The sequence below is a fragment of the Hyla sarda genome, chromosome 1 (genome assembly GCF_029499605.1).
Source record: "Hyla sarda isolate aHylSar1 chromosome 1, aHylSar1.hap1, whole genome shotgun sequence".
NCBI lineage: Eukaryota > Metazoa > Chordata > Amphibia > Anura > Hylidae > Hyla > Hyla sarda.
In genome coordinates, this window is record NC_079189.1 from 302,669,798 (window position 1) to 302,688,565 (window position 18,768).

Genomic DNA, 18,768 nt, shown 5'->3' on the forward strand with positions numbered 1-18,768 from the left:
AGTAATTAAGTAAAAAAAATGCGAAAAACCCCCTCCCCCAATAAAAACGTAAATTGCCCCATTTTCCCTATTTCACCCCCAAAAAGTGTTAAAAAAAATATTTTATATACATATTTGGTATCGCGTGCGTAAGTATCTGAACTGAAGTATCTATCTGAAGTATCTATCATTAAAATAAAATGTTAATGATACCGTAAGGTGAACGGCGTGGACGTAAAAAAAAAAAAAAAAAGTCCAAAATAGCTGCTTTTTTTTAATAACATTTTATTCCCCAAAAAATTAATAAAAAATGTATTAAAAGTTTTATATAAGCAAATATGGAATCAATAAAAAGTACAGATCATGGCGCAAAAAAATAGCCCTCATACCGCCGCTTATACGGAAAAATGAAAAAGTTATAGGTCTTCAAAATAGGGGGATCTTAAACGTACTAATTTGGTTAAAAAGTTTGTGATTTTTTTTTAAGCGCAACAGTAATAGAAAAGTATGTTATCACAGGCATCATTTTAATCGTATTGACCCAAAGAATAAAGAACACATGTTACTTTTACCATAAATTGTACGGCGTGAAAATGAAACCTTCCAAAATTAGCAAAATTGCGGTTTTCTTTTTAATTTCCCCACACAAATAGTATTTTGTTGGTTGCGCCATACATTTTATGGTAAAGTGAGTGATGGCATTACAACGGACAACTGGTCGCGCAAAAAACAAGCCCTCATGCTAGTCTGTGGATGAAAATATAAAAGTTATGATTTTTTGAAGGCGAGGAGGAAAAAATGAAAACTTAAAAATAAAATTTTCTGTGTTCTTAAGGCCAAAATGGGCTTCGTCCTTAAGGGGTTAATAAATAAATTATTTAAAATTCAAGGTGTGCATGAGTGGCACCCGATGTTGTCTAATGCTGCTGTACTCCATCTGCTTTAAGGTTCCACATGTTGTGTGTTTAGAGAGGGTGTTCTGCATACTTTGGTTGTAACTAATGTTTTTTTTTTTTACTGAGTTACTGTTGCCTCTGTTATCTCGAACTAGTCAGCCTATTCTCCTCTGACATCAACAAGGCATTTTTGTCCACACAACTGCCACTGATATTTTCTTTTTTTTTTTGGACCATTCTGTGTAAATGATAGATTGAGACACCCTGCAACCAAAAGATGAATCTTTTGGTCGCAAGGTGTTTTAATCTATCATCTCACCCTAATTTGTTTCTCTGTTAGATCTCTCCATTGTGCAGTCATGTAATTACACTTGGAATGCTTACATTTTGGTCTTGTCTCTTTCTTTTCTTCTTCTGAGATTTCCTCTGCTAAAACAAAGAAAATAAAAATAAAATAAAACCACTTTATAGTGACATTTCTCCAGACGAAAAAATTTTTTTTGCTCTTGTTAGAGACGGGACCTTCCAAGCCCTCCCAAAATCCCCCTTTATTTCTGAGATTAGGATAATGCCTGTTAATAAATGTAAACTACTGCTGTTAGCCTAAGCAAAGTCCACACTGTATTGGTTATTCACCAATATGGTTATGATTTGTGTCATAAATTAAGCATAATGATCAGTAATAATTGTGCAATATACTAGTTGTCCACAAGGGACAGTGGCCCAGCTTTATCGGTCTTGTTTTGTCCATAACAACCAATCATGGCTCAGATTTCATACCTTAACAAGCTTTGGTAAAATGAAAGCAGAGCTGTGGTTGGTTGTAAAAGGCAAATTTATGTTACTTTGGTTTCAGCTAGATTGATAAATCTGGGCAAGTGTATCTATGGTAGTGACATCATAGACCAGCAGTGCCTACTTTTTTAAAGTATAAAAAAAAGAGATGTCCTCAGGTTGCCTGTGGTATTACAATTTGGCTCCATTCACTTCAATAAAACTGGGCTGCAATACCACATAACCTGAGAACAGAGGCAGCACTGTTTTTGGAAAAAAAAATTACCCTAGTTTTCTATTCCTGGACAACCCCTTTAATTGAGATTTATAAATTAAGGACACAAACCTAACACACCTAGCAGAATCTTTATGCTCTAAATTTCACCACAAGTCTGTGGTGATCCCAGAGTTACGGGTTACTAGTGAGGTTTGCTCCAGATTCCCTGTGGATTTCACCCCTATACATTAAAATGGTAACATCTGTACAGGTAACACCTTTGTGTGTAGACAGTATTTTCTCCACCCCATCCACATGTATTAAACCATAATCTGCTGCAGATTTGCAGTGCAGAAACTGCAGCAAACTGTTCAAATATCTCCTGAGGGATAAAACAGAAAATGTGGAATCACTGTGGTTTTACAGATAGATCTGTGGTGGAAACATTGGACTGTGCTGTGTTTTTATCCCTACACTACCTGCACCTAGCTTCTTACTAAAAAAAAAAAGTACTCTCTTCTAAGGCCTCAGCTATGTCACGGGAGATAAAAATGTTATTAACACTCATTTTGGGACAGTGCATAGCTTATGAATGTAATTCATAAAAATGTTCAAGATTTGCAGGAAGCAATTTAAATAACTGAAAAAAGAAAGACTAAACTTACTTTCTGCAGATCATGGTCCTCTCTCTTAGAGTAACCACGTGTGAATTCATCCAGGAATGATTGGAACAAGTTAAGGACAAGCTTCACATCCTTCTCATTCTTTTCCTTCGTTAGGCTACTCACAAGAAGCTGAAAGTTTTCCATAAGATCCTTGTAACCAGCATGAATGTGCTGAAAAAGCAAACAAGGAATCCATACATTTATCTTTATCTTAATATTTTATTACACGTACTTTCTCACCATAACAAACGGACAGGCAAGAAAGTACATTGCTGCATATCTTGTTGTACCTTCCTAAGTAAGTATTATATGTTCTGACTATTTATATGAGCACTTTCATTAAAATTATTTTTTTGCATATGATACAGCAGGTAAAAATAAATAAGATTTGAAATTCACTCCCTGTAAACAAGGTATTTTTATATCACCTTCATGGCCTTATATATCTGGCCACTAGGGGTCTCCCTTCTGATCCAGAACGCATTCAGTCTGCTCAAAAGTACAGACTGTGTATAAAACAGGGCGTGCAAGTGCTATTCACTGCCTATGGCCAGACTGCACTTCCTGAGTTTGGTCTCCTGCCAGGAGACCAAAGTCTGTACTTTTGACCAGACTGAATTAGAGCCCTGCATTGGGATTGGGATCCCGCGGGACCCAACCCAAAACGTGCGGGCGGTCAAGAAGCATGCGGGCAGTCAGGCGCTATGCCTGAGGGTCCCACAGATCCTGCAAAATCCCACAGCAGCCTCAGTGACTCAGTCTCAGCCTAATGCTCCTCCCCCTGCTGCCATTTTATTTGGATCCCCCGCTCAGCCAGGGCCTCCGTCTGCACAGTCACTGCTATTCGCATCTGTACATACACTAGAGTGCAATGCTTTGCACATACTCCCCATGCATAGCAGTGTGTGTAGTACCTACACTGCTATACATGGGGGGTATGTACAGAGCATTGCACCCTAGGGTCGGTACATTCCTATGCTAGCGGGAGCGGGCGGGATTGGACAAACATTTTATGGGGAGCGGGCAGGATTGGTAAAAAAAAAAATCAGGCGGGAGCGGGATTGAAGAACCAGTCCCATGTAGGACTCTAGACTGAATGCAGTCTGCACCAGAAGGGAGACCCCTAGTGGCCAGATTTATAAGGCCATGAAAGTAAATTACAAATCTTATTTTACCTGCTGTATCATATGCAGAAAAATAATTTTAATGACCGTACCCATTTAAGCTTTTCAGTACAGTGGTTTAAAGAAAGATGGTGCTTGATTTAAGTATATCAAGCATTTTTCCATGCAACACGTCTGCTTTTAAACTGGAAACTCAATACTCACAAAAGAATAGAAAAAAATCTTAATAAAATTTTTTACATAGGGGCTTATACAGCAACTTACGGGAGAAGAATACATAGATTTGAGATTTGCTCTAAACATTTCCATGGCTCTGTAAAGAAGACTTTCAATGGCAGATTTATCCTGGTGCAGTGTATTAATCTGAAAAGATATGAACATACATAATACATTTAAGTGGAGTAGCTATGCCAATGTAGAGTAATAACTGGGGATTGTGCAATTGTTTATGAAATAAATATGATGCCATGGCCACCAAAACTATCTGTGAACAATATGTATCATTTTAATGGGGAATGACTGCACATACACAGCCCACGTGAACAGTGCTTTTGACATGTCTTATAGACATTGTATAAAACACAGTTGTTACTGGAGGGCAGCCTTTAATGCCCTATAACTAGGATCTGTGATCTATGTCTGATTGGGTCAGGCTTTAATTTCCAAGAAACATACGCCTGCCATTAGTGAAAAGAAAAAAATCTTCATCACCTTGCCAATTTTAGTATGACTTTTGAAGCGTACCCATCAGATCCAACAACAAAACTTTTTTTTATTTATCACTCAGTACCTAATCCTGACCATGTACATGTAATTTTTATGTGTCTAGCACCTTTATTTTTTATTACACTTTTAATTTAGCTCACTAGTCTGAATTCCTCTAAAAGGGAGGGGGCGTGGCCTCACTGTGAAGGTCTCCGCCCCCTCTCTTAGTATGCTGTCTGCTCACATCTCCCCTAGCATTAGCAAATCTACAACTCCCAGCTTGTTCTCACTGACCGCAGCGGGACACAGCGGACAGTGGGAGGATTTTTCCTCCAGCTGTGAGCCCTGTGCTCACAGCTGTCAATCAAGGAAGTGTGTCCATGACATAGGGGATGGTGCATGGACACAGCAGGACTAGCATGTGTCTGGGCAGACAGGGGGGCAGTTGTTTGACTGGCTTTTTCAGGATGAAATACTGAACATTTTCTAATGAAAGCAATTACAAAACCTATTGGTTTTGCATGCTTTAAAACATATAAAAAGTTTTTGTATCTGATAGTGCCCATTTACATTCTTATAATGGAACAAGAATGTTTCCATTTAGGTTGGGTTCACACAACGTAAAATCTTTTGCGTGAATTGTATTTTACAAGCGCATAGCCTACGAAAATGCAACCACATTTTTACAGATAGTGGCCGAATCTTCGCTGCAAATAGGCATGTAAAAGTAAATATGCCTGTATAAACCCAACCTGACAGACAGCAAGCAGTGAAAAATCCACAAGATAGGAGATAACCAGCTGATCTGCAATGTTTGGAAGCCTCTTAGATAATGACTGGAGATGCATTATCTAGGGCAGTGGGGTTACCAACCTTTTTCGCGACTGTACCTCCAAAGGGTGAAAGTATGGCCGTGGTAGCCCTCGCATGGTACTTGCACGCGAGGGGTACCCGTGGCCAAATTAAGTAATAAAAGTACTTAATTTCATAATGGCGTGTGCTTACCTTTCTAATGCACTACTTTCTGCCACTATTCCCCCCTCCCTCTGATCCCCTATTGCCACAATCGGATAATGGCAAAAGGGAATCAGAGGGAGGGGAGAATAATGGCACAAGGGAATTAAGATGGATGGGGGGGGGGGGGGGGGAGAAGATAATGATTACCCCCTTTTCCATCTTAATCCCATTGAGCAATTATCCCCCCACCTCTGATCCCCTTTTGCCATTATCCCCCCTCCAATCCCCCTGGGCCAATATATGAGTTACATACAATAATACCCTCCCATACTGCTGTGTTACACTTCATTTAATATGCTTACCAGGCCTGTGTCTATCCCTTTCGGCGGGAGTCAGAGGGCTGCACTGATGGGTGACGTCCTTCTGCGCTGTGCCGGAACATCCACGCAATTTCAGGGATGTCTCACATCAGGCCCAGCAGCCACTGCAGCTCACGTAAGTGCCGCTCAGGTAAGGTGGCGGCAGCTCCGGTCGCAGTACAATATAGTGAGCTGCTGTGGCGACCAATCCCCGCTCTGCGCTGACAAATACTGGCCAATGCATGGCCGGTATTTGTCAGCGAATTGCCGTACCCCCACATAACCCTTGGCGTATTTAGGGGTACGCGTACCCCTGGTTCAGAACCCGGGGGCTTCCAAACAATGCAGATCAGCCTTATATTCTGTGGATTGGAGATAACGTATGTACATGGGAACACTCTTTTAATGAGAGATCAGGAGGATATTTGCTGGGAGTTGCACAAACAGTTAAAAAGACACTATTAAAACTATCAAGCAAATAAAAAGCCGGACTGATTACAAGAAACAGGCTCTAATATATTTCATGGAGCTTTGCCTTGCACTTCACCTGGCTTTAATTAACAATACAAGGGGTGTCAAAGCACTGAGATCCCCATTCCATCTTAACTTTTGACATGTGCGTGTAAAATGACAGCTTTAGGGTATGTTCACACTGTGAAATTCCGTGAGCGGAGATGCCGTCAGGCGGCCGCCGGAGAAAATACTTTGGCGGTAGGACCGTGGGGCACTGCGCCATCACCATTGATGGCTATGCAGTACTTGCGGAATTCTGTGCAAAGAATGAACATGTTCTTTCTTTGCGCTGAACAATTTCAGCAGCGGAGTTGTCCACCTATGAAATTCTGCAGTGTGAACGGGTCTCGCCGAAGACCCATTCACACTGATGATAATGTTCACAGTGTGGAATTCTACTTGCAGAATTCCGCAATGTGAACATTGCCTTAAAGGAAATGATTCATAGTAATAATCACTACAAAAAACAATAGCAATAACAAAAGCAAACAATCAAACAATTATTCTTACCTATAAAAATACAAAATTGGGCAGTTTGATTTGCTTTCTATATTGCATTACAATTTACCTTAGTAAACAAAAATTCATCAAGATGTTTTAACTCAGTAGAATTGGTGATTTCCCGGCACAAAGATGACTTCCACGTCTCAGACACTGTGGTGGCTTTACCAATTTTAATAGAGCGACTCCTAAGAAGTTTATTGGCTGGTTCAATTGGTGACTGGCGACTTGCTTGTCCTCCAATGACTGTCCCTGTGGGGTATATAAAGTGTTTATATGTCAGACTTAATGCGGGGCTGTCAGGAGCAGAAGTTATTAAGAATACATATTGATGAAATATAACCTTCTATGGATCTCTTGATTGCAACATTATCCTGGGATGAAGGTGGGAAAGATGGTTGTTCTGTGCCATCTGGCGTGAGAGGACTCTCTTTGCTGTTCTTTTTATCAGGTTTCTTTCCCAAAAGCCTATAAAGAGGACCCCTGAAATTGTGCCTGCACATAAAAGAAAAGAGAATTTATTCACAGAAATGCTATTAATTAGTATGCTAGCAAATTCAGCATTATTTGATAATCTTACCCACCTAGAGTCTGAGGGTTGAGGTGGTACAACTTCAGAATGAGTGCTGTACTCATTAGACTTCTTCTTCTGTAGGTTAGGCTTATTTGATCCTTTATGTACCTCAGCAGGGACAGGAGGTGTCTGTGAACAAAGTGATTAACCAATGAAATATTACAAACTATAAAACAGTTTTGGCTGTCTTGTAAAATCCATTAATACACAAACCTGAGGGGCAGGAGGAGACTGTGTCATTGCTGAGTCCTCTGAAGGTGACTTTTCTCTGTTGGAAAATAATGAGAGCAACTAGTTATACTGTACTGTATAAAAACATTTGTACTTGCCCTTCAACAAATTACTATTAAAAAGAAACTCAAAATACCTTTCTGACATTTCTGTGCTATCTTTTTGATGATTAACCTCCTTTTGCTCAGATGTGCCTGTAAGTTCAACCTGGCCAGACTCATTCTGTCTTTTCTCCTTCCACTTCTCAGCTTTATTTCTAAGACTCCCCTGGTCACTATACCTCTGTATGATCCCTACACTTGGCGTTTCCACATCTAGTGTTGCATCTTTCGACTGTTTTTCTGATGGCTGCTGAAGGTCCAAACAAAGATCTGATGGCCTTTTAGGTTTTTCTGAATCCTGATCTATGGTTGTTGCTTCACTGGCTTTAATAAAATCTTGTTCTTTTCCTTCATCTGTCTTTTCCTGCTGCACAACTTTGGAAATAGCTCCTTCCAAGTTCTCATCCCCCTCCAATGAGGTGTAGGTATGTTTGTTCTGCAGCATGTCATGGAGCAAGCATCGAAGCCTCCTGTTTTCTCTTTCTCTGCTGCTGGATGTACGGTCAAGGCTCTTCATTTCACCACCAGCATTGACTGCCACTATACGATCAGATTTCCCTAAATATGTGCCTCGCTCTTCTGCTTGGGATAATTTTTTATCTTCTTTTTCCAACTGAATTCTCTCAGTCTTGTTCCGGTCGTTTTCTTTTTGAACCCTCTCATCTTCATTTGTTCTCTTAAGCCAAATTGGTTCTTCCTTTATTGCTTCACTTTGCTTTTCCTCCTTATTGTATTCTTGAGGTACACTAAGTATGACTGATTGAGACCCTTTTTTCGGACCACCAGCCTCACTCACTCCTGCTTTCTTTTTAACTTCCTCTTCTCTCTCTTTTTGCTCATTTTCCTTTTGGATCTTTTCCATCAGGGCCTGTCTCTCTTTTTCCAGGGCCTCTTTCTCCTTTTCAATAGCTTCTTGTTTTTTTTTCTCCTCCTCTGCATCAGCCTTCCTCTTTGCTTCCAACATGATATTAAACCTTGAAAGAGACAAAATAATAATTTGACTTGAGAAACACTATGCCATTATTATTATTTTCTTCACCTACAGGACTTTATACATTAACAAGTTATCCAGGTGGAGGGTTGACACACTGCAGCTCAGCCAATCACTGGCAGAGGCAGGACATCGGCCAGTGATTTGCTTAGCGGTACTATGACATTCAGGGGCCCTGATGTCACTCTGGGCCCAAGCATCATGATTTCTAAAAGGAAGAGGATCGCAGCCAGGGACTGCAGCGGGACAACAGAGGCACTGCGGGAACGCTTGAGGTAAGTAAAGGTTTCTCTTTTTATATAATATGCAATGGGCAAAGTTGTAAACCCCCCCCCCCCCCTGCCATCCCGTCAGATAACCCCTTCAACCCCTTAACGACGCAGGATGTATATTTAAGTCATATTGCGTTGCGGTGATGCCGGGTATTAACCCTTCATCGCCTCGTCCAAAGTTAAACAAAAAGCTTCCTGGCAGCTAAGTCTGGCTGATCGGGACCACCGCGGTGTCCCGATCAGCTTGATCGGATCAAGAGGGTCCCTTAGCTGCCTCCTGCATGTCCGATCAGGGATTGATTGCTCCAAGCCTAAGATCCAATGCAGTGGCATAGCATTGATCAGTGTGCTGAATCAATGTACTGCATGTTATAGTCCCCTATGGGGGCTAGAACACTGCAAAAAAAAAAGTGTAAAAAATAAAATAAAAAATAAGTTAATAAATGTGATTTAACCCCTTCCTTAATAAAAGTTTGAATCACCCCCTTTTCCGATAAAAAAAAAACTATGTAAATAAAAATAAACATATGTGGTATCGCCACATGCGTAAATATCCGAACTATAAAAATATATAAATTAATGAAACTGCAGATCACAGTGCAAAAAATTAGCCCTCATACATCCCCGTATGCAGAAAAATAAAAAAGGTATAGGGGTTAGAAGAGCACATTTTTAAACGTATAAATTTCTGTGCACGTAGTTATGATGTAAGACCAAATCAAACCTATATAAGTAGGGTATCATTTTAATCTTAAGGACCTAAAGAATAAAGATAAGTTGTCATTTTTACCAAAAAGTGCACTAGTAGAAATGGAAGCCCCCAAAAGTTACAAAATAGAGGTTTCTTTTCAATTTTTCAGCACAATGATTTTTTGTTTTTGTTTTGATCACACCATCTAAAGGGTTATTGGCGGGCATCAGCGACATTGCCGATGTTCGCTCTCTTCACTGATTGTACATGCCGCAGTGTATGCCCTGGTGAGTAATGTACCAGTCTAGTCTTAAGTACCAGGGCTACATTTCGTCCAGCACACTTTAGAGGTTAAATCAAGGAAGAGCAGCAATAATATATTATGTGAAACTCCAGGCACAATTCATTGGATTCACTACTTCTCTTACTTTTGCCTTTGTAAGTATCCTTTGCAAAGTGCTTGTAACATTCTGATAGCCTGAATCTGACCGATGAAGATCTTTCTCTGTACACGACTTTTCCATGCTGCCTGGATGCATATAGCAGCATTCTTTCTTATTGCCAAGTTCCGCCTCACAAGATATGACCTCCAGTATGCCTTAAAGGACATTATATATTTACATTATTACTATATACATGAAAATACATATTTCTGCAAAGTTTGTTTTATTGTGATGAACATCTAACAATGGAGAAATTGAACAAAAAGTAACCGCCCTTCTACAAATCTTTTCACATTTCATAAAGACATATCAGAGGTTTTGATTAACAAGAGAGAGCACTTGATTGAGCACTTCTGTTTGTAAAGTGTCGTTGGTTGGTCAACCTTTATTAAAGGGGTACTCTGGAGGAAAACAATTTTTTTTTAAATCAACTGGTGTCAGAAAGTTAAACAGATTTTTAAATCACTTCTGTTTAAAAACCTTAATCCTTCCAGTACTTAGCTGCTGTACGCTGAACAGAAAGTTGAGTTATTCTTTTCTGTCTGAGGCTGCTCTTTGCTGATGCCTCATGTCAGGAACTGTCCAGAGCAGTATAGGTTTTCTATGGGGATTTGTTCCTGCTCTGGACAGTTCCTGATATGGACAGAAGTGTCAGCAGAGAGCACTGTGGTCAGATAGAAAATAAATTCAAAAAGAAAAGAACTTCCTCTGGAGCATACAGCAGCTGATAAGAACTGGAAGAATTCGGATTTTTAAATAGAAGTAATTTGCAAATCTGATAAACAATAGGGTATGTGAAGCTCACAGAAAAAATATTCAAGGTTAACTGAGAAACTCACACCCAAATGAGAATTAAGAAAGGAAATATAAAAAATAGGAGACTCAGTCCTCAACTATATCACTCAAAAAAGTGTATGATGGATGGATGGTTCAGATGAAAAACATTAACTTTCCAGACCAATTAAGGTTATAATATTTAATGTAAGAAATAGCAAAACAATCCTAAAATCACAGACGTAGGGTCCTGCGGCTGTGATTTTAGGATTGTTTTGCTATTTCTTACATTAAATATTATAACCTTAATTGGTCTGGAAAGTTAATGTTTTTCATCTGAACCATCTATCCATCAGCCACTTTTTTGAGTGATATAGTTGAGGACTGAGTCTCCTATTTTTAATATTTCATTTGCAAATCTGTTTAAAGGGTTACTCCACTCCCCAGTGGCCGGAACATTGAGTTCCTGAACACTGTGTGCGGCCTTCCGTGTTCACGACTGCCCCCTCGTGACGTCACGCCCCCTCACGTCACGTCCGGCCCCCTCAATGCAAATCTATGGGAGGGGGGCATGACGGCCGTCGCGCCCCCTTCCCATAGGCTTTCACTGAGGGGGCAGGCCGTGACGTCACGAGGGGAAAACGGAAGCCCGCACACATCGTTCAGGAACTCAATGTTCTGGACGGTGGGGAGTGGAGTAACCCTTTAACTTTCTGGCAACAGTTGCTAAAAAATATATATGTGTGTGTGTGTGTGTTTTCCATTGGAGAACCCCTTTAAACAATGTAAAAAGAGAATAAATAGCCAGAAAAAAAAAATGTTTAAAAGATTGTGGCACTGGCAGTTTCCATTAAAAACTTCATGTCTTATCTATTTGAACTGCACAGTGTTTAATGGAAAAATAAAATGGCAGTTTTAACTGCCAGTGCTGCAATCTTTTGTTTGGATAGATTGTGGGAGGTTGGAAAGAGCAGAATTCGCAAGCACAGGGAAGGTGTATACATTTTTTCTACTTTTAATATGAAGATAAAGTTTTAATTCATGGGCTGGATTCTGTGTGGACCTGACATTAATGTTTTTGATACATTTCTTTAAAGCATAATAAAAAGTATGTTAAGATATATGGGCAAATTCATACCTTACAACATTCTCAAATTTAATTTTTAAAATCAAAAAAGTTTCCTCTATGGATAGTAACACAGCCTTCTATGCAAATAATGAACATGTTCTTTCTTTGCGCGGGTCACTTTCAGCGGCGGAATTGTCTGACGGAAAAAAATCCTCAGTGTGAACGGGTATAGTGGAAAACCCATTCACACTGATGTTAATGTTCACTGCGCGTAATTCCACTCGGAATTACAGCGGATTTACGCAGTGTGAACATACCCTAAGTCTGCTAGCGGGTACAGCACATATTGTGAAGGCGCTGCAGCATGGGCTCCCTGCATATAAATAATCATATCCAGAAGAAGTGCAGCACGCAGTTATACACCCACACATGGAAAGACCTGTCAGTCTGTCTGGAATTCGGGCAGTATGAAACCGCTGACTGGTTCTCTTCAATGCTTCCCTCTTTTCAATTACAATGTTCAGCAAAGAAAAAGTAATAGGGGTAGTTAATGTCATTGAGTGCATTTACATGCAGCTTATGCTACATCCAGCTAGAAGAAATAACCTTTCTACAACGATTTTGGCAGATTTACCTTAATATATTGCATTAAAAATAACTAATACAATAGAATATCTATATAGATCTACCGTATATCGATCTCTTCTTCATATGTGTTACCTGTATGGTGATGCATGCACTTTTCATTCTTAGAAAATTTCTTCTATCCACAACCATACGGAAAAGACTTTGCAGCAGAATAATCTTCCTGATGACAGCCTGATGAAGGGAATCTTGCAGCTTTTGCCTTTCTGGTCCCTTCATAAACACCTGAAAAGCAGAGGTGACCATGACAAATATTTATCATACTTTCCCTCTTCTTAACCCCTTAAGGACACAGGCCATTTTGGCCTTAAGAACGCAGACAATTTTATTTTAGTGTTTTCATTTTTTCTTCCTCGCCTTCTAAAAATCATAACTTTTATATTTTCATCCACAGACGAGTATGAGGGACTGTTTTTTGCGCGACCAGTTGTCCATTGTTATGACATCACTCACTTTACCATAAAATGTATGGCAAAATTTTAAAAAAAATTCTATTTTTGTGGAGAAATTGAAAAGAAAAATGTAATTTTGCGTTTCGTTTCGTTTTCATGCTGTACAATTTACAGTAAAATGACATGCTGTCTTTATTCTGTGGGTTAATATGAATAAAATGATACCCATGAATACATACTTTTCTATTACTGTATCGCTTTAAAAAAATCTCAAACTTTTTAACAAAATTAGTGCGTTTAAAATGCCTCTATTTTGACAACCTATAACTTTTTCATTTTTTGTATAGGCAGCAGCATGAGGGCTGATTTTTTGCACCGTGATCTGTCCTTTTTATTGATATCCCATTTGCATGTATTAAACTTTTAATAAATTTTTTTTTAAATATGTGACAAAAGAAGCAGCAATTTTTTTTTTTTTAACGTTTACGCCATTCACCGTACGGGATCAATAACATTATATTTTGATAGTTCATACATTTACACATGAGGCAATACCAAATATGTAACATTTTTATTTTTATTTCATTTTCTACACTTTCTGGGGTAAAATGGGAAAAACGGACGATTTACACTTTTATTGGGGGAGGGGATTTTTCACATTTTTCACTTTTGTTTTTTTACACTTAAATAGTCCCCATAGGGGACTATTTATAGCAATCATTTGATTGCTAATACTGTTCAGTGCTAGCATAGCACTGAACAGTATTATCGGCTTTCTACTGCTCTGGTCTGCTCGATCTCAGACCAGAGCAGAAGACTTCTGGAGATGGCTGGAGCCAGGTGAGGGGACCTCCGGCCGCCATGCTGGATGATTGGATGCCTGCGGCAGCACTGTGGGCGATCCGATCATCCATATTAAGTGCCGCACTGCCGCAAATGCCGTGATCTGTATTGATCACGGGATCTGAGGCGTTAATGGCACACATCAGCAGGATTGCCGATATGCGCCATTACCGGCGGGTCCCTGGCTGCGGATAGCAGCCGGGACCGGCCACGCATGGCACGAGCACCACTCCGTTGTTCGCGGTCATGTATAGGATGTAAATATATGTCCTGGTGCGTTAATTACCAGGACGTACATTTATGTCCTTTGTCGTTAAGGGGTTAATGTTTAAAAACAAAAAAAGAGGACCACAGTACAAAACTGGGATGGGAACTGTATCACACTTGTGGAAAAATAAAAAAAAGAACCAAAAGGCTACTAAGAGCCCTATTAGAAACCTTGCTGTCCAATAAAAGGCAGACAAACAAAAGCACCCGGGCCCAGTTTGTCTCACTGTGACTCAGTGAACTGTTGGCTGAGGTGAAACATCGCTGCAGCTAGCAATTTGCTGAGCGGCAGTGTCCCACACTAGACCTTGGTGCTTCCTGGGCCAGACACATCGGGCTGCTGCTCAGGAAGACCATCGTTGCAGGGCCCAGAGCAGGACACCGGTGGCATTAAGGAGCACAGGAGGTGATTAAAGGTTTGTTTTATATATTATACTTTCTGATATGATTTGTTTAATAATACAGAATAGTCCTATTACTGTAGTTTTCACAGAGCATATGTTTCACTGTGTTTTTCACTATTTATCTACATCACTGTGTTTGTGTATGCTACATTCTACTAAAGTCAGAATTAGTATTATAGAACAGTATTTTTACAATAACTTTCACAGTAATTGTGCTACACTTTGACATTATATCAATAATGCAATTAGGCCTTAGATATAATAATAGGCTAACCCTTTTACTGTCAACATAATAAACTAATATTGTATCTACATAATAAACTAATATTGGCTAGGAAAATATTGAATGTCCCTAATAAAAACAATGAATGTCCCTAATCACTAAATACACCACAGAAATACTGATGTGCACTATATTCAGTTGCCCCGCTTTTCCTGAATCCCATTAGTCACATCATGAGTAGCTATAACCAGATACATTAAAGTCAACAAATAAACGCTAACAGTTCCCCCAACATGTTCAATAAAAAAACATATATAAAAAAGTCAAACCTTTGTTTTTCCCAGCTGGTAGTTATAAGGGTCTAGACCAATCTCCTCCATCAAAGACGTGATCTCCCCTTTTAGGGCTGATGATGACTTAGGAAGAAGAACCTGAAATTGGTCTTTAAACTCCTAAAAAGTGAAGACCAGAAAGAAATGTAATTACAATAGATATATAAATCTATCAATCATAAAATAAGTAAATGCCAGGCTATCCAAGTACCTGGTATGTGTACTTTGCACTATAGCCTGATCTGCGTATTCGCACAGTTTCCAACATTCCTGTGTATCGCAACTGCTGAAGCACCAATACTTCATCAAAAGTCATCTCCATCTATTTGAAAGTGAATAAAAGAGGTAACTAAAATACTCTCCCATATAATGACAGGCACAACATGCAGCAACTACACATTTACAACATGAATAGTCAAGAGAGAATACCATTCCTTAGCATTCTACAATGAGGGAAAAATTTGGTTTTTATTGGTGTCATCAGATGCAAATATTTTCTGCAAAAAAGTTTGAGTTGTAAAGAAATGGCAACATTTTTTATTGCAATAGTGAATTCCCACCTTCTCAGCATTAGAGCGGATACACCGGATGAAGAATGGTTCAGCTTTTCCCAGTGTTTCTAAGAGTTTGTTTAATGATGCCTGAAAGAAAAAAAAATATGTATGCTTGGAAAAGTTTGCATTATTTAACAACAAATTTGTGTGTGTACATACAAAGTCAAAGGAAAAATTAGTGATAGCACTGTGCACAATTGTCATTTTTCTTTATTACAATAATTTTTAGTTTGACCTCCAAACACCTGAATGGAGTAGCTGCTGCCTGTGCTCCCGGCCACCTGGCTATAGGAGATGGAGCCTCCTGCTTGGTCTCCTAGATAACTGTTGCCAGTGCAAGTAGAATGTTATAGTGCTGGGTATCATGCTGGCTATGGTTACCTAAAACACTGAGCAGAAGGCTCCATCTACTATTGCGTGGTTATGTGTAGAAAAGAGAAAATGTCAAGTAGCTATAGCTATCACGCCCCCTCCCGTAGGCTTGCATTGAGGGGCGGAGCGTGACGTCGCACGGGGGCGGGGGCGTGATGTCACACGCCGTCGGCCCTGCGGTCGACCGTAATCAGTCCCGGAGCGAACATGCTCCGGGGACTGATTACAAACGGGGTGCCACGTGCATGATAAGGGGCGTCCCTAGCTGTGGGACTCCCGCGATCAGGCATCTTATCCCCTATCCTTTGGATAGGGGATAAGATGTGTAAGCATCGGAGTACCCCTTTAAACACTAAAAACGTAACTGATTACAGCTCAATTTCTTATATCCATACTTAATGTTACAGAAAATGGTGGGGCAACTTAACTTTAACCAGAACAAACCTGAAACTGGGCACTGATGCTGGGTGGTTTCTTTTTCTTATGCAAGTGAAGAAGGGATTTTGTAGTTCGATCATGGAGAGTCATGTTCATTATTATTTTCAGAGACTGTGAGTCAAGCAGGTTCTGGGAACATTATGAAAGACAAAGCTGGTAAATTATGATTTGTAGGGAGTTTCATTATTTTCTGAAATGTTAAACTTGAATACCATTAAGACACACATTGGAGGAGAAAAAGATTACATCTTAGGTATAGTCATAGTGACAAACAGGATACCCAAAGACCCTATGTATATCTTTGAGGTTGGTCCAACATACACTACATTTAGAATATAACTAAAGAATTTACACCCATTCAGTCACAGGTGTTTGGGCAACAGTGTTCGGCAATAAACTCTGACCAACTTATAGCCCCATGTCATCTTAAAATTGTTCCGTGCAGTGTGGAAAGGCTTTGTGAAGGCCAGTCTTCTCTACCCCCAATGTTATACTTGGCAGGCTGCGTTTTATGGACCTTATTACATGCACATGCAAGGCATTCTCAAAAATATTAACCCAAATAATAAGGAAGTAAATTCCCAAGATTTCATGAAGCAATAACATTTCCCTTATACAGTGCTCCTGGCTTTCTTGGCTTTAAAACTTACAAGGTCTCTTGTCAGCTTGTGAGGCTTACATTTTCACACCGGAGCATTTGGTGCTCCAGGATACCATCATCAAAACAGCACATTAGCTGACAAAACATATCTCATCAAAACAGAAATGCTACAGTAATATGCCATAAAAAAAAATAAAAAAATAGCAATTTTGCAACACCCTTCTGTTTTTACACAGTGCATGTTACGTTACATCTATAACTTTTTAATTGCACCGTTTATGGTGCGGCAGCCTCAGAAATCTACGTCAGCTTGAAGATGGCATAGATTTCTACTAATTTCTACAAATTTTATATGCTTCTAGTATATTCAGAGCACACTCCCTCCATGTGAAACCACACCCCTTCTGCACCGTTTTGCCCACTTTGTAGCGGGTACAGCAGATAAGCAAAAAGTTGAACATTTTTGCCAATCTGTTCCAGGGGCAAACCATCAAATTCCACCCATTATTTAAAACGTTATCAACAGGTAGTAGCTGGCACCTGCCTTGTATGGAGCGGACTTCGCTCCTGAACCCATTCTGTACAATCCATTACAACTGTCAAGGTATACAGCTGCATAGTGGTCAAGAAAGAGTTAATCATCTTTATTAGTTACTAAGGTTTTCCATTATTAATGTAAGGGTCCTTTTCGAAGCATTATTTACTTACTGTGACAATACTTTTGTAAGGTTATGTAAAAAAATATATCAAACTAGTTACTGCCATTTACAATATTTGTGCTCCTTGCTTAGTCCAGCTCCAGCATGCACTGTATTCTCAACCTCTATAGGGCTAGTTCTACTTACTGTATAAAACAAGCTCATATAGCCAACTTAAGGGGAATGAGTCATTGAAAAATGACCTATCAATTCCCTCCAATTGATAGCCTAAAAAAGAAAGAAAAGCCAACTGGAGAGCCCAGCTGGAACACAGGAAGTGGGGGGTGGGGCCTAGATCGAGCTATGTGCAGGAGAAAGCCTGGACTGTGTGCATGCATCCTGAGCATGTTTGCCTCTTTAACGGGGTTCCTGTTCCTGAAAGGTACATCAAGGTTTCCGGCAGCCACCCCTTGTTTGAATACATTTGTTCTTACTATGTAGACAATTCTACCTCCTGAAGGTGAAACCCCCCCCCACCCCAAGCCATCATCATTGAAGCCACATTCCCTTGAAGATATAAGGTAACTTGTGGGCAATAATTATTACATACATTTCCTGCTGTACGACTCAAATGACAGATATCCCTTTAGTGAAAATCATTTGAACCAACAGATTAATTCCTTGTGCTGACAAAAGTAATATTACTTAATTCAAGGAAGGAATTATTGATAATATTACCTTTGGAATGAGCTGCTTCTGGCGTGCACCTTTACTTTTCCTGTAGAGAGAACATAGTGTAGAATGATTTAGAAAGCCTTTCTACCCCCTAAAAAGCACATCCTTCGTTTTGGTTGAAGCACCCTGGCAGCATAACCAGTTCGATATTTAGTTAGCTATAGATGTAAAGTTATGAGATAAGTGCACTCCCTTAAACAGTTCTGATTATGTTAAGAACAAAGGAGTAATGTTAGCCAATTTACTCTACCACATGGCACACCCTCTTCTATGATAAGAAGCTATTTTGTTAACAAACCATATCACATAAGAACTGTGGAAAGGTGTGCAACATATCTTTATTCTTGCCATAATTCAAAAGCTATGTTAGTTTACAGAAAACACTTAACACTCTTAATAAGTAAACTTACCAAACTTACCTGTAGTCTTTATAAAACCCTACTAAGTGTTTATATGCATGCGTACAGTTATACTATGTGCATTGTAAC

At 39.6% G+C, this 18,768-nt stretch overlaps 1 protein-coding gene across 11 annotated transcripts in view; it reads right to left on the reverse strand.

Moving 5' to 3' along the window:
• The window catches only part of MYO9B (myosin IXB), a 195,539-nt gene that overhangs the window by 35,786 nt on the left and 140,985 nt on the right, over positions 1–18,768 (reverse strand). For all 11 annotated transcript variants that reach the window (XM_056518137.1, XM_056518135.1, XM_056518143.1 and 8 more), the window contains 15 exons: positions 18,284–18,323; positions 16,313–16,435; positions 15,503–15,583; positions 15,154–15,264; positions 14,940–15,062; positions 12,557–12,706; positions 9,979–10,148; positions 7,632–8,570; positions 7,478–7,532; positions 7,275–7,393; positions 7,034–7,185; positions 6,758–6,942; positions 3,920–4,018; positions 2,532–2,702; positions 1,260–1,304 (listed from right to left, as the gene is read on the reverse strand). In XM_056518137.1, the coding sequence (XP_056374112.1) occupies positions 1,260–1,304; positions 2,532–2,702; positions 3,920–4,018; positions 6,758–6,942; positions 7,034–7,185; positions 7,275–7,393; positions 7,478–7,532; positions 7,632–8,570; positions 9,979–10,148; positions 12,557–12,706; positions 14,940–15,062; positions 15,154–15,264; positions 15,503–15,583; positions 16,313–16,435; positions 18,284–18,323 (2,563 nt within the window). The remainder of the gene's footprint in view (positions 1–1,259; positions 1,305–2,531; positions 2,703–3,919; positions 4,019–6,757; positions 6,943–7,033; positions 7,186–7,274; positions 7,394–7,477; positions 7,533–7,631; positions 8,571–9,978; positions 10,149–12,556; positions 12,707–14,939; positions 15,063–15,153; positions 15,265–15,502; positions 15,584–16,312; positions 16,436–18,283; positions 18,324–18,768) is intronic.